The sequence below is a fragment of the Dermacentor andersoni genome, chromosome 10 (assembly GCF_023375885.2).
Source record: "Dermacentor andersoni chromosome 10, qqDerAnde1_hic_scaffold, whole genome shotgun sequence".
NCBI classification, from domain to species: Eukaryota; Metazoa; Arthropoda; class Arachnida; order Ixodida; family Ixodidae; genus Dermacentor; species Dermacentor andersoni.
Genome location: NC_092823.1, coordinates 74,386,045 through 74,409,311, shown reverse-complemented (window position 1 = coordinate 74,409,311; position 23,267 = coordinate 74,386,045). Strand labels below are relative to the sequence as shown.

Genomic DNA, 23,267 nt, shown 5'->3' with positions numbered 1-23,267 from the left:
CGGTTCACTTTTGTCTCAGCAGTATGAAAATCGTATACTATAACGGAAGGAAACTAACTAATCACAATATACTTCCTGCGTCCTCTGGGTGGTCTATGACTGATTTGGTATGTAATTTGAAACAATTCCATCCAGGTATGCTACACCGAAAAAACGAGGAGGGAACTCCTTAACGGGAATTATTGTTTATGGGCCCACTTCGCCTCGTCGGCTGGAATAGCTGACTGCCGTTTATTTCGCGCTGCTATACCCAGCGCCTTGGGCGTAACTCTCACTCTGCCCGAGCAGGCCACTTTTCTCTCCACATAAACTATCCATACGTTTTCTTTTTCTTTGCTTACTTTTTCTTACATTTTGTACTTGATATTATTTTGTCTATTTGACTGCAAATCACGTTGTCTAATTAAAGAACCAGGTTTTGTCTTCAAAACTGGTGATTATTCGTTTCGGAAATCCAAATTCATCGAGTGTTTCCGCAGAGATATCACAGTAATGAAGTAGCCGCCGTGGACACCACGTGTACGCCAAATCTTTCGTTCCAGGTATGTGCAACCGGATCACTTGGAAGAGGCTGCTGACGAACTGAGCGCGCTGCGTAGAAAAGGCATCAGGCACTACGGGCTGCTCAGGGTGCTCGAGGTTCCCAACGATTTCACCGCCACGGTATCGAGCGCGAAACCGATGCTTGAGGTGGGTGAGGATATAGAGTAGCTCTGCGCACACACACACACACACACACACACACACACACACACACACACACACACACACACACACACACACACACACACACACACACACACACACACACACACACACACACACACACACACACATATATATATATATATATATATATATATATATACACACGTTAGAAACTACATGGCACGTCTAGTTTGCCAGAACCGATCTCCACCTGTAGTCACTTTCATATGCCCCGGTTGATGCCACTTTTACGCAATATTTTATGTTCAGGTCACCGGAAATATCACATAGGAGAGCGTCATGAACGATGTGCGTTGTTTAGATATTTGAACGCTTCGACGCCTCGCCCTAAATGAGCACACGAATACATTCTTGTCTATGCAAAGCTGCACGAGGTGCAAGAAAGGAATTAATGACGCATTAGTGCTCCCGCCTTTGCAACGTTGCGTTGGCAAGGCATCGAAAGCACCCGCTCGTATTTATCTAACCTTAATGCCACGAATAGGGTTTTGTCCTGTAACCTTGAAATTTATGGTGTGTTTCAGGTGCTCATGTTAAACGCCAAAGATATGTAGCTTCAATTTGTTCGTATGCTTTCATTTTTGTTTGGAAACGCTGTAAGCTGCAGCGCAATTGTTTATAGAAGTGGTATGTTTTAGGCGGGAATTCTTGCATCATGCAATTATATTTTTCTACCGGCCAAAGAAGGAGAGATCTTCGCTTGAGACAGCTACATAACACAAGTAGAGTAGTATTTTGAGCAGGAGCTAATTCAATCGTGGCGCGAAGGGACGCTACAGAGCAACTCCAAAATAAATTTTCAACCGATCATGTACTATATCTAATCTTTATTTATATTATTTTGCGGTAGTATGTAAATTACGCAAAATATCTCTTTTCTTATCCCTCCGCCACCTAAGCGCGGGTTTTTTATTGTGGCATCGTGAATTTCAAAATATTTTATCTTATTTGAGCCGCTGTGGATCAGTGAAACTTACTGAAACTTAATATTTGAATTACTAAAGGCAAGGCTCAGAAGACCAGGACTCAAGAAGAACACAAACGACAGGACCGGCGCCTTAAAGTTAATATGTATGCCCTTTGGCTATTTTGCGAATAAAGAGTAGCCTTACTTTAGCGATAAAAATTATTAGGCTCATGCAGACGCCGTCAAAATCGATGACGTCACGACAAGCTGAAGTGCAAAGTTCAAAGTAGCGCCGCCAGCTCTGTTTAATTTTTCATGTATTTTCGGTCTTGCCAAACGTATTCTCCTGGCAAGGGTTGTGATTTCGGCACTGCAGAAATGTGTTGTACTGATAAAGGTGAAATTATAGTTTCTCTAGTGTCCCCTCATATTATAATATGCAGTAAGTAAATCTAGTGTTGAATATTTTTTCCCAGAAGAATTTATTTGTTTTACAGTTGGAGCGACTATTTAATTAAGGTAGCGTACATCACGTGAAAATGTATTATCTGTCAAGGGCAGGTTGACGGGGCTGCGCTTCAGATTACAGTATAGAACCGCTATAACGAAGTTGGCTGACCCGAGCTTTTATACGTGAGAAATAACGCGGTATTGTTTCTTTTGGCTTTCCATAGGCCTACCACGAAGTACAAAATCGTTAAAAGAAGAATTGCTGAACGTGGACTGTTAGTTCGTTTAAGGCCAAATTACGCAACTGTCAGTAACGCCTGCTATACTGGGCTTGACCAGCATGTCGGATCGGCAAATACCAAAAGAGGCGGCTTAGTTATTGTTACACGTACGTCAAGGGAATGGCGTTTCTGTGTGCATACGCGCATACATCAGGTACCATGGTGACGTGGAAACCTGGTGGCCTGTAGCCTGAAGAAAGTTAGCTGAGGAAGCCATTAGTGGGTTTTTACAGGCTAGTAATCAGGCAAGGACACTGATCAAAAGCTGCAAATTGAGTTTCAGAAATAACGCAGCCAGCCCAGTTTACAAATTATCTTCATAGAAGACCGTGACAACGCACGGATATTCATTGACAAGCCGCAATTGCACATTAGCCTATGCAAGGGTACTTAAAGCAGCATTAGATATTCTGCAAAAAAAAATACGATTTACATATATCTGATAGTTTTGATGCTGTTTGATATATTACTTTGGGTTGTGAATATTTGGGCGCACCAGAAACCGCAGATATTAAATTCTGTGCATCTTTTCTTTTGGGACGAACCTTCGACAAGGTGGACGATAGGCGGACCTTAAGGCTCCTTCTATCGGTCATCTGCCGAAACTCTCGATAGCACTGGCACCCTTCCTCCATCGCTGTGCGGCTCACTGACATAACTTCAGCCGTCACTTCACCGGTGCCGTTAGGGCACCGGTGGAGTGAGAGGCTGACATTGGAGCGTTCCCTTTAACACTTGACCACAGTGTAGATGTCTACAGTCATTTCCGGCATAACATAAGTGCTCCTTCGTCGTGCGACTCGGACGCAACCGATATGCCTCTCCTGCAGTGACCGGGTCAGAACCGCACACAGGTTACTTTCGTGTAGCAGTGTTCTAGGCTTGCGCTGCCCGACTCGAGGTCACGGGTTCGATCTGCTGTGGCGGAGCGCTTGTGTGCTTCATTTTAGGCGCAACCTAAAGAATTTCAGGTCATGCAAAGCGTTCTCTAGTCTTTCACTAGAGCGTGCTGCACAGACAGATCTTTAGTTTTGGCACGAAAAACACTGACTGTATGGAGGCAAAAGGCGTAGCGCATCAGAGACAGGACAAAAGAAGAACACTGAGAGCGGACAAAGCGCCACACGTGCGTGTCGTTTGTGTTGTTCTTTAGTCCTGTTTCTGCTTTTGCTTCCATCATGATATACCAACAAGCACAATGTGCAACTTTAGACAGATTGCATACGTTATAACGTGATACGTTAAGCCCTCTGCATTAGCGCCACGTCGTCGTTGAACGGCGGAAGACATGCCGAGAGATACGCTTTAGCATACCATCCTGGCGTACCATGGTAGAGAGCGTAGCTAGAAGTGATTTATTTAACAAAGAATTTAATATGGGAGCGGTCCGAATACACCCCGCATTACCGATGCTGATGTTGTGGCACCATCTGGTAGGTGGAGACAGAAAGGTTCGCGACTTAGTACCATCTCGCTAGACATACCATCTTCGAAGCAAGCAGCTGATCCGTATAACACGAACAAATCACCGCTAATACTTTTTGTCCGCGTGAGATGACTCCAAATAGTGGCCCATTCTAGGATTTATTTCTTGCTCACACGACACCAAGAAAGTATAATGGGTGAACTTGAAACAAAGCATATCGAGCATATCGAAACGGGTGCACATTCACGGCAGCTTGCAGAAGACACCGCAATAATGAGCTACACAAGACGCGAACTCGCAATGGGCCTAACGTATCACATGTCATGGAAAGCTTCAACACTTTAAGACGATCTTTGGCTGTATACCTTAATAGCAACACGCAAAGACAACGCTGATGTTCCTGCTAATACGTTGCGTTTGTTATCCACGTGGGCACCTGCAAGGTACTCGACCAATTGCATGCAGATGCTGGTATTTGCCCCCACGTGTTGAAGCAGCATGTGTTCTTAATTTTGGTTCCTCAAAATTGCTTATAATTTTTTTTTACAAAAACGCGAGTGCAACACATCGTTGCTAAACTCCTAATAATGACATTGTCAACTATTATTCCAGCATCCACTGTATATTTTCGATGACTGCGTCGGCAGTGGGCACTAACGCTTGTTACGTAACATTGCCAAAGTGACGCATACAGATAGTTGTGCATAATTCTGTATGTCGACATCCCCAAGTGTAGCGCTCAGGGCTCAGTTTGTATTCAAAGCCTTACAAGCGAGCGGGAAGCAGACGTGCATCTCCTGTTTAGTCTGTCCTACACCGGGTATCTTCTCGTCACGATGTGACTATTTAATAATAGTGCGTATGCGACATGCTAGAAATCAATGACTGTGTTTAAAGAAAAAAAAATACAGAGCGATGTGGTTATGAATGCAGGTTTCCACTTGCTCAAGCTCCTACTATGTAGACAACGACTAGAAGCATATCGTATCCATCATGTTTTCCTGGTGTTGCAGAAATTTAAACAGCTCCAGGACAGGGACCAGACTGCGAAAACCATCATCGCCATCGGCTGCTACGATTACGGCGGTGACTTCTTATCCAACTTCACAGCGACATTCACGGAAGTTGCCAAGTAAGTGATAAGAGAACCCCATTGAGAGTGAACGCATATCAATATGTTCAGTGAAGGTTTTGTAAGCTAACGCTAAAGGCGAATAGCAAGAGTGTGCCTAACACAGGCTGCATGTGCTGCGAAAGCAACTTCAGGCACGCCATACTTGTATTTATTGAGAGCTTACAAAGTGGCACTAGGCGTCAGCTGAAATTGGTGTCTACGGCTAAGAAGATTATTAACGTGGCTGTTAAAGAAACTTAAAGAGGAAGCTTTCCCTCGGGGTCATGAGGCCTCTGGTTTCCCTAATTATACAAACGCGAGATGTCCAAATGGTCTGATAAGGCTACAGCCTTAAGATCTATATCAAATTATTGCGTACGGAGTGAGAGGCTAAATTCTAGCAAGTGGGGAAGAAACGTTTCAGTGTAGACCCCATAATTGCAACAAAATTGCACAAATGTTTTAAGACAAAAATGAAACGAGCCTGAGGTTTACAAATCTGTGCACCAATGTGACTGTGCACCAAAACGTACATGTATATGTATACATGCATACTTACATCCATGGGAATATATGTTCTGTTACCGTCACAAGTGCATCATCTATAGAGGTCAAATTTTATATATGACTTGACTGCTTTATAAATTTGTCATAACGCTTACGCCCATCTTGCAAACGTACTTTTCACAAATTAATGGAGTAATTTAGATCTGTAAACGTTTCATTCTGCCCTCTTTAGATGTCGTATTAGGGGCAGATTAAGAATTGTGACGTATTTCTAAATACGAAGCATCAAGGTCGACAACTTGGTACTTGAAATTTCCTTTTAAATTCGGCAACTTTCAATGAATCTTGTGAAAGATAAGTTTAAAAATGAATTGGCTTTTTGTAAATAGTACATTTAAACTTTTTTTGAAATACAAAAGACCATCACCCTCATATGCGTGGTGAATGCCGAGAAAATGATATCGCATTATTCCAGCATTTAGATACAAGCTACCAAGCTAAATATTTCCCTTAATGACAAAGCGCGCTGCTTGTACTTGGGAGCGAATTTGAGACACAAGCGTTCTGCCATGAGAGGGAGGATAACCAGCACCTTCTTGGCTTGGTGGCATTACACCGTGGCCTTCCACAGTGATGTCAGCAAATGCCCTCAGAAATCCGGTCATAGGTCGACGAACTCACCAATTAGTCCAATTGATCAGACTCACTCGAACTGAGTCTGTGTAGAGCTAGTGGACGGACGCAAGGGCAAGGACCATTAACGTGTGTTACTTGCCAGTCCGAGTAAATGTAAGTCTGGGTGGGTCGAATAGACTGCGAATAAGAGGTGGTATGAGTGGGACTAAATAAAGGTGAGTAGAAATGTGTCCTGGTACTCGCCTGAGTGAGTGACAGAAGCGACGTTCCTGTAAATTGAACAGATAAAAATTTAAAACATAAAACTTAACAGAAAATATTATTCCATTACGAATACTCCTTTTTGCAAGAGTTTCGTAAAGCCTTCAATTGAAATAGATGCTATATTGACACGTGTACTTGTCTTTATCGGGCGACACCTTTCACCGCCTAACAAATGTTATCGCACAGCACAGGACGACGCGCTTGCATGCGTCGGAAGTTTCTGGAATGTTATCGATGGTTCCATCCGCTGTCTGTTGTCGCGGAATTGTGTAATATGATTACATGTATGTGCGACGCCAATGGCGTAGAACTTTGTGGAAGGCATGCGGGTCCCAGAGATTACTCTGGAACATTCGACGACTCATCTATAAAGCTGATCAGATTTTCGACGACCGCTGATCGTCTTCGCCGCTACCATTGTTCTTTGAGTGTAGCCTGTTATTAGGGCACAAGTTCGCCCAATAAAACCTTCGTTTCGTTAATCACAGTTTTGCTGCCTTAACTGTCACTACCACGTGACATCTGGTGGAGGTGCTAGTGCGTTCATGTACCGAACGCCCCCGCAAAGCCGCGATCCAAGCCCGAAGCCCGAGGACAAAACCAACATCGCCCAAGACCATCGTGCTAGCCGCAGACTGCAAGGACTGCTCCCAGAGCACGAACTTCTACCTGAGACGACAAAGAAGATTGTGGTCAAACAAACCCCAATGGCTGCCCCAGCGTCACCCATTATCCTACAACAACCTCGGGACCCACCGACCTTCCCAGGAGCAGCGACTGAAGACCCGCAATCCTGGCTGGAGACCTATGAACGAATCGCGACATTCAACAACTGGGACTCCGACGACAAGCTCAGGCATGTATACTTTGCCTTAGAAGACGGCGTCAGAACGTGGTTTGAGAACCGGGAGTCGACCTTGACAACATGGAACCTGTTCCGGAGCGGCTTCCTGCGCACCTTTACGAGCACACTGCACAAGGAAAGGGCCGAAGCCATGCTTGACACCCGAATGCAGCTACCTAACGAGAACGTTGCCATATTCACGGAAGAAATGAACCATCTGTTCCACCACGCCGACCCGGATAGGTCCGAGGAGAAGAAAGTCCACCTTCTCATGTGGGGCGTGAAGGAAGAACTTTTCAGCGCTATGATACGAAGCCCACCGAAGACCGTAGAAGAGTTCCTTCGCGAGGCCACCAGCATCGAGAAGACACTCGAAATGCGGAACCGGCAGTTCAACCGCCGCACGACCTCTACCAATTACGCAGGAATTCAATCACTGGCCACCGACGACCTGCGCGAGGCTATCAGAGCGGTCGTACGGGAAGAGCTGCAGAGGTTGTACCCCAGGTCGCAGCCTCAAGTAGCCTCAATCGCCGAAATCGTCAAAGATGAACTTGAGCGATCGCTTGGAGTTCCTGATCTGCAACCAGAATCGCCGCAGCCCCAGCCACAAGCTATGACCTACGCCGCCGTCACCCGTCGTCAAGGCCCTCCTCCACTGTTGCGGACAAGGTATTTTTTTCTTCCTGCAGCGCCTTACTTTACGTTTCATTTGAATATTTTCACGATTTATCCAAGGATTGCGGCGATTAATACAAACCTTTCTAAGAGGAACAAAATGTTCAATAGTATACTCTACTGTATTCTTAAAGTGCTGCCATAAACTATGAATGTCATTGCTGCAAGGGTTATCTAACTGTGATTATAAAGAGTCGATGATTGCGTTATCGTCAGCGCGTGCGTAGTCCTTGATCATTTTAACCGGTCGCATCCCGGCAACAACTGACGAAACACAACAGAAGAACAACAGACGATGGTCAGAGATTCCAGCTTCAACACTAAGCACTCCATCAAAAAAGGTTTGACTAACAAAGAAAAGGTCTAAGACAGATGTCTCTCTGGTGTATGCATGAACGGTTTGCTTAAGGTTTAAAGAAAACATCAGATCAAGAATAATATCACATGAGGCAGATAGGCCATAATACGGTTTATCCCAATCAATAGCAGGGAAATTAAAATCACCGGTAATAATTAAGTTCTGGTTTTGGTAAGGCAGTAAGCGGTCAAATAAACTATACATGAAAGAATCCGCTGCATCAGGTGCACGATACACAACACAAAGAAAAAAAGTGAGACCATGCGCAGTAACGTGCAACAACAAACTTTCATGCTGATCAATTTGTTCAAGCAGCGTTACGCTTACTGCACGTTTCACAATCACAGCAACGCCTCCACCACGTGAGCCGCGATCGCGTCTGTATATGACGTAGTCCGGTGGCACAATTTCTTCATCAAGAATACCGCTATGTATCCATGTCTCGGAAATCACCAGTTGGTGAGGATCGTAAGAAATGAGCAGAACTTCAAGGCTATCGATTTTGTTTACAATGCTTCTAGCATTCAGGGATATCACACGTAACTGGCACGTATCTGGCGATGGGGTCGTCTTGACGTCACGACAACTACCGGCATTAATATTAATCGATGGCGGTTGATGCTTCGCTTGATTCGAAGAACCATGGGCGTAAAAAAAAGACAGTGATTCTGAACCTGTGGCTTGTCAAGTACTAGAAGCATTGGCGCGTTTCCTTCGCGGACGACCTGCATTTTTTCCCGGTTGTGAGGCTTTCGTTACACCGCTCTCATAGCTGTGATCAATACCGCGTGAAGCGGCTTCGGGTACTTTAAACCTATGATTTTTCCTTTCGTCCCACGCGTAGACCTCTTTGTTAATGACTAATTTATCATACTTAAGGTACACTTTATCCTCAGGCTCCTTATCTTTAGCAGTAGCCCAGAGCAGCTTTCTAATTGTTCTTAGCCTAGGTGAGAAGTCTTCCGAAATGTACGTTTGAGTTCCCTTCAGCTTCGAAGCATTTCTGAGAAGTTCCGCTTTTTCAGTGAAGTCAAAAAAACCTTATAATCACCGGACGCGCCTTCCCTACCGCTTTTCTTCCTAGGCGGTGTAAACTTTCTAGGCTCTCTACTTTTATTTCAAGTTGTTCAAAAATTTCTGTTAGAATATGTTCCTTAAGGCTATTTACCGTCTCTGCTTCAGACTCCTGAGTCCCATACACGAGCAGATTGTTTCGTCGAGACTAATTTTCAATGTTGTCTACATTTCTCCTTAGTGAAGCAATCTCTTCGTTTAGTTCCACAAGCGTTTGCTCGCATGTCTCCATCCTTTTAGCTGTCTGTCAAAGCACTTCCAGTTTACCTTCAATGGAAGACAATGTCACGTTTGTCGAGGTAATGTGCGAGTCTAGCTTAACTCCGATAGCCTTTAGTTCACATGAAGAAGCTTTTTGATTTTGGAGAATTTCTTCGAGTTGATCTGCTATCCCTGGGCCTGGATTAAGCTCAACGTCCCCGCTTAACAACAGTGCAAGCAGACAAAATGAGTCAAAACACTCAGCAAAACATTCAAGCAAGACGCCTGGGCAAGGCAGCACAACCAAACAGAGGGAATCACTTTTAAATTCGCAGGAATTGCGATATCTACAAACCTGCATGAAAAAGACGAACAGGTTTAGCCGTGACTGCATCCCTCGGGTGCTGCCTTGCCCACTGGCGAAGAAATCTTGAGGGGCGGTTTCCAAGAAATTTTATGATGTCGATGTTATTTGGGATAACCATAGCGAATGCCGACAACGTTCAGTGCAGCAGCCATCGGTGTCGTTGCGAAATCCAGTGTTGGCATGAAAGAGCATCGTCACTGGCACATGGTGATGTCGTTCATTCCACGGCGCAGCACACTGACCGTCGACGGGATGAAAAGAAGCAGTGTCGATGCACGAGGCAAAGACCTGCATGACAAAGACGAACAGGTTTAGCCGTGACTGCATCCCTCGGGTGCTGCCTTGCCCACTGCTGGAGCAATACCAAATCGGGGCCGAAAAATCGTGCGTTCATGTTTCCGCAAAATTATTGACAGAATATTGGGTGCCAATGATAAGGCAAAGGAAAGAATAGCTGGAATTCTGGGCCAGTGTTTCATTGCAAATAGTTGCACGAATGTTTTGTATCTCCATTGCTAAACTCGTTTGATGTGTTGTAAATATGTGGACTGTGGTACTGTATGTAATAATGCCTCGAAACCGAAATTATTCCTTTAGAGCCTAATCTAGACTGGAATAAATACATGTGTCTCGAATGCGAAGAAGGGCACAAAGTGAAGTTGTCATGAGATATGTATTATGGTGCTGTGCTAACATTCTGTTGAAGAACTTTTGTGGGAACACTAACAGCGAACTCTTTGGAGTCGATGATAAATCAACGCAAATGAGCTACTGTGAAGAAGAGGGCAGCACTGTGACTTTTCAATATAAGCCATGCTCCCTGTCACCATTTACCCGAAATTCGTACTCAGTCATAAGGTTGAACCATTTCATTTCTTATGGATGGGCTTTTTAATAATGCTGGGCGTAAATAGTTTTGCATAAATAAAATAATCTTGGAATACCCTCTGTTCTCTTCGGGCCATCTGCTCAACTATGCCTAAATAACAACTGTGCTCTGGTTAACATTGCCCATAAGGGCGCGAAATTTTCATTCTACCCGTATCCCCGAGCACGCCGCCGGTCTCTTTTCCGTGACGTCACTCGCCGAGCGCTCAGGCCTTTTCATGTATAGGTAGTGTTGGCTTTACGGGTCGCCTCGCCCTCTCTATCAACGGCAAATGATCCGTATGCGCAGGCCGTCTTCCCCCCTCTACCTTGCACTGCTGCGGGAAAAGTCGCATGAGCCATCGCTCCTAGATGGCACCACCGTCCCACAGCCGAGGGGAATATATTTGGTGACAAAGCACAAGGAGCAGCAGCGCAAGCAGCAGCAGGCAGCTACTACACTCCAAGAAATCTGGGATGGCTCGCAAAAAAAAGTTACGCTTCAAAAAAATTGGAGGACGCTTAAGCTTCGCCTTAAAGAGTGGAACGCGATAGCGTTATTCCACCCCCTTAGCACCGCCCACTCATTCGCTCGGCACGCTCTTGACAAGACGAAGGGGAGAAGCGGGAGAGTGGCGCGCCATCTGTCAGGGCAGCGCGTACATTGCGAGGAGGGGGTCTTCTGTGTCTGCCGCAAGATGGCTCTGCGTGTGTGCCAAGCGCAGCAGAAATGTAGCGGAAACGTACTTCGCTGCTCGTTTAACTACGACTTCTGTAATTTACATGCTCATAATTACCGATATACAACGCAGTGTATATCGGCACGTTTCTACGGCACATTTCTAAGGCAACACCGAATTCACTAGAAGCGCTTTTGTCCCATTTGAACCACCGATCTCATGGCTGAGTGGTAGCGTCTCCGTCTCACACTCCGGATACCTTGGTTCGATACCCACCCAGCCCACCTTCCAAGTTGTCTTCATTTATGAATTGCCTTCCGGGATATTTCGCTCACGGCCAACGCCACCGACGCCGACATCGACGCCGATGACGCCGGCTTTCCTGCGACACAAGCTCTTTAACGCTGTCGCGTTAATATGGTTTCCTGGATGTGCCTGTGCTGTGCATTATCGCGACCGCTGTCCCAGGGAGCAGATCGCTGCATGTACGATACGAAAAGAATAACAGCACTGCACCGAACCTTCCTAACGCAAGCAACGCGCTCCTTCGCCGAAGTCCCACAGTGCTGTGTACAAGAGCGCCAGAAAATGTCGGAGCTGGCCGTGTTGGCAGAATGTCGTGCGAAGTGGAAGCGGTTATGTCCTTGTTTTGTGTCTGTATGTGCATGTGTCTGCGTGTGCGCGCGTGTGTTTGTCTGCGACAGAGAGAGACTTCCGAAGCAACAGATCCACTACAACGTAGCTACATCGTGGAACATAATCATCAGCGCATGCTTTAAGGCAGATATCAGCTTCCAGTACTTTACAATACGGGAGAACACGTGTGGCTGAGTATTGTTCGACCGCCTATGACTAAGGCCGCAGTGCTATATAGGGCGATTATTCATAAATGAGTTGAGATAATGGGCCACCGTAAATGACGATGCGATTGTTGCTCGCCGTTCTTTCTCCGCAGCACTTACCCGGTCGACATTGTAATTGCCATCAGTTCGGTGGAATGGACTGGTCCCCGGGGATGTCACGCCTTGCCGCCCACCATGTTGACGTCGATGACCCCATTTTACGAAGGCCTGGTGAGTATTCTTAGAGAATGTAAGAGGCCACATTCGTCGCTTCGTTGAGCATATTTTTGCTTCACATATGGGCGCCTAACCACATCCCTTCAGCGCGGCGTTCGGGCAAGCAAGGTGAATGGCCTGAAATCTGCATTATCATGTTTTCACTGTGTTGCTTTTAGGTAGTGATCCCACCGAACATTTCAGAACCGATCCATTAGAACTACAGCTTGCCTTGGTCTAATGCTTTCCGTATCCTTGTTGTTGTCTTTCCATTTGTCGCTATTAGTCACTTTCAATTTTAAAGACTGTTTTAAAGACAGCAGAGGGAAAGACAAGGTTCCGGGTAAGGGATAAACCATTAATCGAGAGTGATTGGGAATATCTAGCCTAATGAATTACTGCTTAGAAGCAAACTAATATTATTGGCTGTCACTAGGCAATTGAGAAAGTAATGCAATGCAGCAGTGTAATTTACTTAAATATTCATGATTAGTGCTGACAAATATGGGAGAAATAAAAACATGTCAGAGCCATCAGGAAGAGAAAGGTGTTTCGCCAAAGGTACCGTAACTACCTCACTTCCTTGCGGGCTCCTGCTCCATCCCACATCAAAATAGGGATAAAGTGAGCCTGCTGTGGATAGCAGGCGCGGATTGTGAATGGAGCATCTGGGTAAGAAAAAAATGGACACTTTAATGTTAGGAAAAGTGGTACAAAGTCCTGATTAGCATTTTTCTTTACCGATTTCTTGCTCGCTATGTCATATATTGTATTTAGTTTTTTCCTCCAACATTTATTTCATGACCTTACACCAAGTACATTAATGCATTCTCGCAATTATTCTGCAACTCTGCAACTCTTTGAAGGCTTTGAGCGCTACTGCTTGATGTTTCGGGCTGTTCTAATAATATTGGAGAAACTCAACGTGCCTGGTGTCCTCCTCCAGTGATTAGGCGTACGTTTTTTTTTTTTCATGACGAGTAGGTGAACATCACAAAAATAAGCATGCGCAGTAAAACACGGGCGGCAGTATCTACAAAGCAGTGCGACATGGTCACAATAATTTCGGTTACAAGAATTTCAGGGAGCGCAGTGGGTGGCATGTGCTACGCGGGCGTCTACTGCGTGCTTCCCTCAGGGCTTTCCCTTCTGTTCGAACAGGTTATGCCCACTTTTTAAGACGTTAAAAACTTGTAGACGAGCCCACATTTTCAGAGTGCACAATCTTCGGGATCGAGCCACATTTTTAGACTCCGCTTTCTTAAATACCGGCGAACATTTTTGGCGGAGCAGTTATATAACCAGAACCGAAGATTGTCCGACAATGCCAATAATGCACTTCGCAAATAAACGACACTAAATTATTTTTTATCTATTGTGCGGCGCGGAGAATGTACCCCGCAAGTTCATGAGCTCTACACATAGGGTCAACATCCAGCTATCTTATACCATCAAAAGAAAAATATATTCGAAGTCTGCGATGCGCTTGACACCAACGGAATGATGTTACAGCTGCTGAAAGAAAGGTCCAGTGTTTTTCGTGATGTTCTGGTTTATTATCTGCAGAAATTATTTGTTAAACTCTTCATTTATATTGACTGCAGGTTTTAAAACACATTTGCAAACACGGATTTCTATTGTTCGCGCTATCGCTTGCGTAACGCTCTGTTTTACGCTTTAAAGCAAGCCCACGGAGTATTAATAAAATAGCTTGCCCGGCTTCCCGCTTGCTTACCACATCAGTGCTGTCCTCAAATACGCAGCGAACACATTGATTTCTGCCAATGTAATGGACCAATTTCCTACAGTAATATGATGAACTGCATTTCTCTCACGTGAATGTTGCACACATTGTCGTGTATTGGTTCACCCAACATGGCAAATTGTTAGCCTACGCTGCCATGTTTCATAAATAGGCCCTGAAACACCGTTTACAGTCCGCACAAACCGTTCCCTGTTCAGGCTGGCCGCTGGCATCTACATAGAATGGCACGGGCGCTACCAAGGTGAAGGCCCAGTGAGTGCTGCGAATCAGTCGAATTAGGCTTAGGGCGCCCCTAGTTTCATTGCTCAACCTTTAAAAGAACCACTGCTACGCTACGCAAACGGGAAGCTTCGTTGCCGTTCTTCAAATCTCGTTGCCTTTGCATTAAATACGAGAGAAAAAGGCACGCGAAAGGTAAGGCGCGGTAAACAACGCCAATTCTTTCTAATGTTCTAACAGCTAGTCTTCATGTCACTACCATAAATATAATAATATCAACGTGAAAATAAAAATTGCTCAGCAAAAACACTAAGATTTCTGGAGGCTCCTTAAGAAGGATGCTATCAACATGCATGCAAGTCCACAATTTCATACAACACGTTGTACTTGTTTGGTTATGTAATTAATAATTCAACAAATAGTAACGCCGGTAGATATTGCTTACAAAGAATGCACGATTTGCTGGCACTTAATAGTTGCGACAGTCCTTGGGCAGGGACTGAAGAGTTCCACTTCGCTTTGTTAACGTCGTTTGAAATTCCAGGCATGATGCTGTGGCAGGAAGCTGTTTTTCCGCTTATTGCTCACAATACAACACTGTCAACTACCTTATGGCATTCAGTGCCAACTTCGGGAAGTTACTCACGTACTTCATTTCTTCAGAAAGACAGAATTTCAGTGCACTGTAGCGTCCGAAAATTCATAACTCACTGCACTTGTGAGTAAAATATCGCGGCAGAACCCATTTCACGATGACTCTCGACGACAATGCGTTAACATTGAATCAATATAGCGTCAGAACATATTGCCACCATCAACATGACTTACGTGTGAGGCGTGCACTTCAGCAGGACTCCGCTTACGTGCTTCCACAAGAACACTTGGCGACATCCAGGGGTTCGGCGGAGAAGCCTGCGCGTGGACTCCAAGATTCGTGACATGCCGATGCGTGCGAACGATGGTAAACGCGTAACGTGGTAACGGGGCTCATCTCGGACTATCCAGCTACTTACAGTACAGTACGCTGGCAACAGTACAGTACAGTGCGCTAGCTACAGTACGGCACCGGGCTACTGGGTAGCCCGGTGCCGTACCAAATCTCTAAAAAAACTACCCAGTGACGCAAGTAGACGGGGAAACGGTTAGAGAAAAACATACATAGGCAGCCCCGGGAAAGTTGGTGAAGTACCCCGAGAATGCTAACGCATTCGAATTTAGCATAGAAAGGAGCTCCTTACTCATGACTGTTTACTCGCCAAAAGAAAAATCTGCAAGAAAATCCCCATCAATGTGCTTACTGCAAGAAAAATCTCATGTACAACCTACGCAGGGCAAGAAGACTACCATCGACGGTTGATTTCCTACCCTGTTCCCTCAGCACAAACGCGCGATGTGTGCCAATTACACCAAGGACTACACAGTTAATGAAGTTTTCGGGAGAGCAGGCACCCCGCCTGATAGAATCACAGTTCCATGAAAGTGCATGAAGTTCCCAATGAATGTTAATCGCATAAAATAATCGCCTTATAGATAGCTAAGATTCACTATTGTATAAAACATTGGGTCTGTATTTCCCGACAGACGGACGCCATCCAGTCCTAACATTTTTGCCTTTGCCATTCGGTATTGTTATCCACAAGACAGCACTGAATAACACAATGCCGCAAGGTGTCTTCAGTAATTGAACATTGTGCACCACAAAACAAAATGCAAGCAATATTCGTTGCGCAAAAGTGAAGAATTCTATGACAGTTGTGATATTGAGAAATTGCAGCATAAAATAGTATATTTCAATTCATTAATTCCAGCAGCAACAAGACGCATCAGTTGAATAAAAAGTATAACACATACAAATCGGCTCATATAGCTGCGAAATCCGCCGTCTTATAACAGACGGCAGCTTCATATTTGTCTGTTTTTCGCAGTGCTGTGTGTTTAAATGGTATTTGAAAACATGTCGCATAAAGCCCGCAGAGTGCCGTAGTGAGGCGATAACTTCTGGATGCAAATTTTCCCAGGTATACAGTTGTGTGCCATGCAAGCGCATTTATGAAGACAATGCAATGAAAGCGCGTTTGTGAAGACATTGGCTAGGCTACTGCACTGAACATAGCATACAGATTACGCAAAGATAGACGACGGTCACGTCAGGTTGCTGCTTGATATCTTTTATTTATTTACGTCTTCATTCATATGCTGCTTCTGTTGTGGTTATTTCAATGCTTGCGCCACCTGCGAGCCTAGGAAGTGAGTGCGAGAACTAACCACAAAAATCGGAGGAAGTAGGCAAAGTTATTCTTTTAAAAGTGCTACTATTTTGCCAGCCCCTTGTTCAAGTAAAGGACAAACGAGTTTCAAATTACTACTGTATATCAAGGTATATAGTGTTTCGCTTCTAGGCTGCGAAGACCGGTACGTGTTCAAATTGAAATTGGCCAGGGACAGCTTGTCACTTTTTGGAAGCCCTCTCATAAACGGGCTCCCACAGTGTCACAAAAGTCCCAATCATCATTCCAAATTATTACTGTATGTCAAAATATATATTGTCTTTCACTTCTATGCTGCGAAGACGGGTACGTGTTCAAATTCTAATTGGCCAGTTACAGCTTGTCACTTTTCGGAAGCCCTCTCATAAACCAGCCGTCAAAGTGTCACAAAAGAACCAGTCATCATAATGAGACACCTGCTCTTTGATATATGCATATGACACTACTTTCATCTGTCTCACTTCCCGTGGCGACTGATTGACCGGCTCATCCAGAGTGACGCCTAGAATTCGGAATTATTTCTAGGATTGTCATAACCTCAGAAACATCATGCGGCGTTTCTAGTCACCAGGTCACCGTTGTTATTCAACAACCATCATTCCATCGTCGTCATTTTGTTTGCGTCATGCGGCCAACAGTCATTCCTTGGCCATCCCCGTCATTGTGTTTCGTCACCCGCGCGATGACATCAAATCGGAGAGGTCCATTTGACAAAGCTGTAGCTTGAGTCCTAAGCAATCTTCCACCGATAGTTCCTGCCTGAACCTTTGCATTCTTAAGTTTCTTCGTGACCCCAAGGAGCAGGCTGGTGCAAGCGATTTTGACGTGACTGTTCTATTGGCAGGCAAGAACGTTTTCTTTTACGTCCAATGTCTAGTGCAAGTCAAATTGAACGTAAAGGACAAGAAAAGAAGATAAGCAAGAAAAGGTTTAAATGGTGGGCGCCAACTTACAAATGGTTCATTTTATGACACCGGCGATCGCATTTTGTACTCCGAGCACAGCAGACATGATATGATAGAAATCGTTAATATCAGCTCACTGAACTCATGCCGACCGATGAATAAAATTTAATTCCTTCAAAATGAAGTTGAAGAGGTTGCGCTTAACCATGTACAATCAAATTCTGAAATTACCCCTGGCTCAACGATATCGCGCTTAGGTTAATTGTGACTGCAACGTATGAAAACATGTGTGTTCAACGCTGGTTTACATCCACATATATTACAGTGTACAGCAAAGAAAGCACTCGATGAAATATCATTCTTGACATTCTTATGTTCCCGCAAACGCTCATTAGGACACCTACCATTATATCGAACAAAACTTTTGGCACACGCTAAAGTAATCCTGATTATTTAAGTCTCATGATCCGGATACGCAGTCACTACCTGTCCTAGTAGATGTATTAGTAGATGTCCTAGTAGATGTAGTATATGTCCTATCGTAATCTGCGGTTCTCTTCCGAGACTGTTAAACATTACTTTAGTTTTCTGCAGATTAATTTTTAGACCCACCCTTCTGCTTTGCCTGTCCAGGTCAGTGAGCATGCATTGCAATTGGTCCCCTTGGTTACTAAGCAAAAAAATCTGAATGACTGAAATAACCAGAAGAATAAGAATGGGCTGGGGTGCGTTTGGCAGGCATTCTCAGATCATGAACAGCAGGTTGCCATTATTCCTCAAGAGAAAAATGTATACCAGCTGTGTCTTACCAGTACTCACGTACGGGGCAGAAATCTGGAAGCTTAGGGAAAGGGTTCTACTGAAATTAAGGACGACGCAACGAGCTATGGAATGAAGAATGATGGGTGTAATGTTAAGGGACAAGAAAAGAGCAGATTGGGTGTGGGAACAAACGCGAGTTAATGACATCTTAGTTGAAATCATGAAAAAGAAATGGGCATGGGCAGGACATGTAATGAGGAGGGAATAAAACCGATGGTCATTAAGGGTGACGGACTGGATTCCAAGGGAAGGGAAGCGTAGCAGGGGGCGCAGAAAGTTAAGTGGGCGGATGAGATTAAGAAGTTCGCAGGGACGACATGGCCACAATTAGTGCATGACCAGGGTAGTTGGAGAAGTATGGTAGAGGTCATTTCCCTGCAGTGGGCGTAACCAGGCTGAAGATGATGATGAAAGTAATCCTACACACCACACCTTATGCGCTCTCCGCAAACTCCATCTTGTGTCATTCTTCATAGCCAGAATGGGTGACCTTCTTTGCATTATTGAGCTTGCAAAGCCTATCTAATTTATTTTGGTGCAGAAGAAAGCACACCACTGCCCGCTCTTCAAGCAATCTTCATCAAATTGTGAGATGAAATATGAATATATGGAATTACATTTATTTCGGTGCGTGCTAATTCCGCGTCGGTTTCTTGCTGCTGGCGCTTCCAAAAACTTTTAAGCATGCGTTCTCCCACAGGATCTTTCTGCAGCTTGGGTTAGCCTGCTGTTGACAAACGCCTGCTTTGTCCGTCATAGCAAACACGGGATGGTGGCACAATTTCATTAAGGCGTTCTTAAAGCAAGGGTTAGCAATGCTTCTTTTTACAAGCTAGGAATGAGCCGAGTTGTAGGTTAGGACGGGACTTGGTGATAGTGTTTCGTAGCTACAACAGGCGTGTCCTACCGAACAAAACAAACTAAGGTCGAAATGCTGGATAGCACCGCCCTGAAGGAGCTCAAGTATCACATCAAGTGTGCAAGAGAATCTCATATTTGACATCAACGTATCAACCTGGTCCTCCGCCTGAACTGAGGAACACTCAATATAAAATAATCATCCACACGTCGAAAGACCTTCAAAATGTCGTTCTGAGGGTGCTCGTTGGAGAGAGAGGTGGTGACACTCGTTATAGAAAGTCGCCATTTCGCCCGAAAGGCGAAGCATCTACAGCGATAACAAATTAGTAGGCAGCTATAGGCAATAACGAGTGTAGATTTATCAATCGTATAAACATGAAAACATTGGCTTACAAACTAAATCATAAAGCATGGCGTCACGCGCGCACGTCAAAACATGAACACATTTTACTCGATGAGCACGGAAAAACACTGTCGGGGCGCTGGCGTTGGGAAGCACGGCAGCATCAGCGAGAGAATGGACTGTCGTGCTGCCTCTCGCTTCAACGCGAGTATGAGGTGCAAAAACACAGCGCACACGAAGCTATCAGCACTCGGAGGACACTGTCCCCATCGCAGATCCCTATCAAGATAGGGCCCAGGCAGCCGTACCATATGCAGCAGCTGCCGGAAAAGAACGCCCCCTCTCTTCCCTTCCCCCGGAGCGTTGCTCGTGACGCAAGACGGTGCGTTTCCTCCCCGCTTTCCTCCCATGCGAGCGCGAAATTGAGCCGCCATCGTCCGCTCACCTTAGCACGCTCGTCGCACCCTCATGCGTACAGCATATGGCGCATGGCGACGATGTTATCACCCTTGGACTCCTTCCGCAACTCCTTGGCCCAGGCGACAGCAGAAATACGCGTAGAGTGTCCATATAATTGCTATAGCAATAAAGCAAATCGCTTGGTATAGTAGCAATGCAAGAGCCGGTTCATGCGCTTTTTTTTTTTTGTCTGCGAGTAAATAAGGTCTTCCAAGGTAATCAATGTGGTTTTTAGGTCTAAAATAGTAACGCTAGGGCTCAGAATTTCCTTCTGAAACCGTAAGTCACCGTATTTATCTATCGACGTAATTATCTTTTATTCTGATGGAGAAGGGGTGGTAGCTTTTGTAAGAATTAGGTTTAATGAAGTTAGCTTCATCTGTGTTACCTTTTTGGAAAGGATAATTGACGGCCAAACAAGCAAGCCTAGCTTATATAAAGAGGGTTGTTGACTTCTGCCAAGTTTCATTTTTGTTATACAATCACCCTTATTGGTAGGTCAAGATTAAGAGTTCCTGAACAAAAGGAAATATGAAGATGATTTATCCTAATGCTCTTCAACAGTTTCCTAAGGGTGAATCTATAGCAAAGCTTCTTTTGGTTGGGTTTCTACCTTGCTCAGTGGCGCTCCGTCGCAGCATTTAAAGACAAAGGAGATAGCCTGGTTTGCTCTGGCACAAAAATTGGGTGTGGTATAAAAGGCGGCAGGTGGAACACAGAGAGAATTTGCACTCAATGTGTTTGCAACATGCTTAACAGAGTACTTAGGACGTGCATCATTAGAGCGGGCAAAAATTTCCACACCTTCCGAAATAACGCAGGCCACGGTTTCATCTGGGGCGAACATGGAAACTTTCCTTAGCACGCAGAGTTGCAACAATACCAAGAATAGAACTCGATTCAGTGGTTTCCACGCTGCGCACTGTAAAATATGTGGTTGTGCCCCACCATTCAACAAATGTATTGTCCTAGGTTGGCGTTAGAATCTGCTTCAGCGCAATGGTATTGATCGAAATTTGCAGATGTATGAGTGAGTTTACCCTCTTCAATCGGCAAAGAAATACACTTTCTCGGTCAGTAGGGATGTGCTCAGTGAGCTATTTTCAACGCCTTTTGTGTGACTGAGTGGCTGTGCGCGAGAAGAAAATATGATCAAAAGTGTCGCCAAATAAACCAGCTGGAAATTAGCACCCATTCTTTCATTTTTGTTTCTTGTCTTCGCTCTTCCTTTGCACTTTTCCTCAGCTGCGCTAAAAACAGTAGAATATCATGCCGTAGCAATTTTCCCTAGTCAAACACGCTTGTTAATTACCTATCTTAATTCTTACGGAGTTTAGTCCCCAACTTTATTAAGCGCTTCTAGTAGTGAGCTGGAAGGGCTGTATAAAAATCTGGTTCGCCTTTTCCGTATACATTTTCTATGCCTTTCTCAATAACCGTTGTCTGCGCGTCTGCTTATGGCTCCTTTCAGTTGAATCACTGGCACGCCGTGTCGCCCCGAGCCAATTACACCAGACCGTCGATACAGACTGGGCTATCCTTCGAGCTGTCCACACTGCAGTACGAGCTTGAGGATAGAGCACCCTCGCTCAGCGAAAGTCTTTTTCGCCCGTGCCGGACATTGAGGAGGAGGAATCGAGAAGTGGCAAGTCTCTTTCAGGGCCACTTAAGTTCAATTTTCGCAGTGAATCTTGTACTTATTTTAACTCCTAATTGCCCAAGGTAGCAAATATTTACGCGGTTCTGACACCATAAAAATTTGATCTCTTTCTTTCTTTATTCGCTTATCGAAGGCAAGTCAAAACTTTCCTCAAGAGACATTGCTAGAAGCAGGAGAGTGCCTCACGAACCTATGTCACCCTAAAAAGTCGCTGTTTACATAAAAAATAGTGGTAAAGTTCAACAAGGTTTTACAGAAAAACAAATTTACGTATGTGCAGCCGAAAGACAATAGCATAATTTGCAATGCACTATCTTAAAGAAAGGAACATAGGCTAATAGAGAAAATTCGTGAAATCCATCCAGGTCACAGAAAACAATGGAGACATTCTAAGTGCAGAAACAACTCTACTAACATGAAATATGCACGCATTGAGAAAGAATGATATATGTACATTAGTCGCTTACTAACTTTACTAAAAACTTCTTGCCACTTCTTAACATAGACAATACACTGGTGAGTCCTGCATCTATAAAACAAGCCCTGAAAACTGAAGACATAATTTATAGCAGTGTTTTTCATATATTGGAGCAATTTTTATGTTGCTAACCGGTATGAAGACCAAGAAGTAAAAAAAAGTTCAAATTTAGGTGTAACAAGTACAGGATATCATGTTTTTGTTAAAGGGTGCTCACAGTGATCTTAAACTACTAGCTAAAAAGTTGTTTCAATTTCGTTTCATGTATGATTGTGTTTGGGCATTACGCGATTAAGTTATACTGAAGGCGCTAACATTGGAAGGAGTTTCTTGGAGCCCTCCCATAGCCTCATTTGGAGATTTAACAAGGACTATCAATGCAAGTTGGCCCGACAAAGTTTGGTTAAATTCTGACGACACCACTTTTCATTTGAAGAACAAAGTTCCATTTGCAAGCGTAAGCTCTGGCACAATAAATGTTTTCAAAATTCCTCGAATCAGCTCGAATTTATTCTAACCACAGTACTCTATGTTTTGTTATTGCAGCACTTTGCGTGACTTTCAGTTTTATAATATCTTGGTAGATGCTTTAGAAGTTTTCCTTTTGTTGATGTGCATACGCACGTCTTCACATTTCTTTACTATGAGCATGACTTGCTGTTCAATTGAAACGACGTCATTAGTTGCGTGTTAATTACAGATAAAAAATTTCCATTTATGTGTGTTAAACTCATTGCCTAGATTCGTCGCTGAATCACCACCTATACGCGCAATTACCGGGAAATCCCTTTCGTTGTCCGCAAGTAGACAATATTTTCTGTGCCCCTCCTCATTTGCAGCAGTAGCAGCAGCAAGTCTTACTGAGTGTCCTACAATAATTTCTGGAGAGAATCCTGTTGCTGCGATCGTGCTGCCCCATGTGGATGATGGGAAGTGCAACGATTTGCCTGATCTTGCTGCTTGTGCATTCAGACGTTCTTGAGGGTCTGTTTATTAGGCTTTATCCGACTTCATTGTCCGAAATTCCAGACGACTCTATGCTTTGCT

The 23,267-nt window shown here is 44.4% G+C and overlaps 1 protein-coding gene across 1 annotated transcript in view; it reads left to right on the top strand.

The window, feature by feature from the left end:
* Positions 1 to 23,065, top strand: part of LOC126543487 (uncharacterized) — a 30,991-nt gene extending 7,926 nt beyond the window's left edge. Inside the window, exons 4-8 of the mRNA XM_072284704.1 lie at positions 543 to 690; positions 4,807 to 4,925; positions 12,339 to 12,456; positions 21,554 to 21,727; positions 23,060 to 23,065. Of these exons, the coding sequence (XP_072140805.1) occupies positions 543 to 690; positions 4,807 to 4,925; positions 12,339 to 12,456; positions 21,554 to 21,727; positions 23,060 to 23,065 (565 nt within the window). The remainder of the gene's footprint in view (positions 1 to 542; positions 691 to 4,806; positions 4,926 to 12,338; positions 12,457 to 21,553; positions 21,728 to 23,059) is intronic.
* Positions 23,066 to 23,267: the final 202 nt, after the last annotated feature.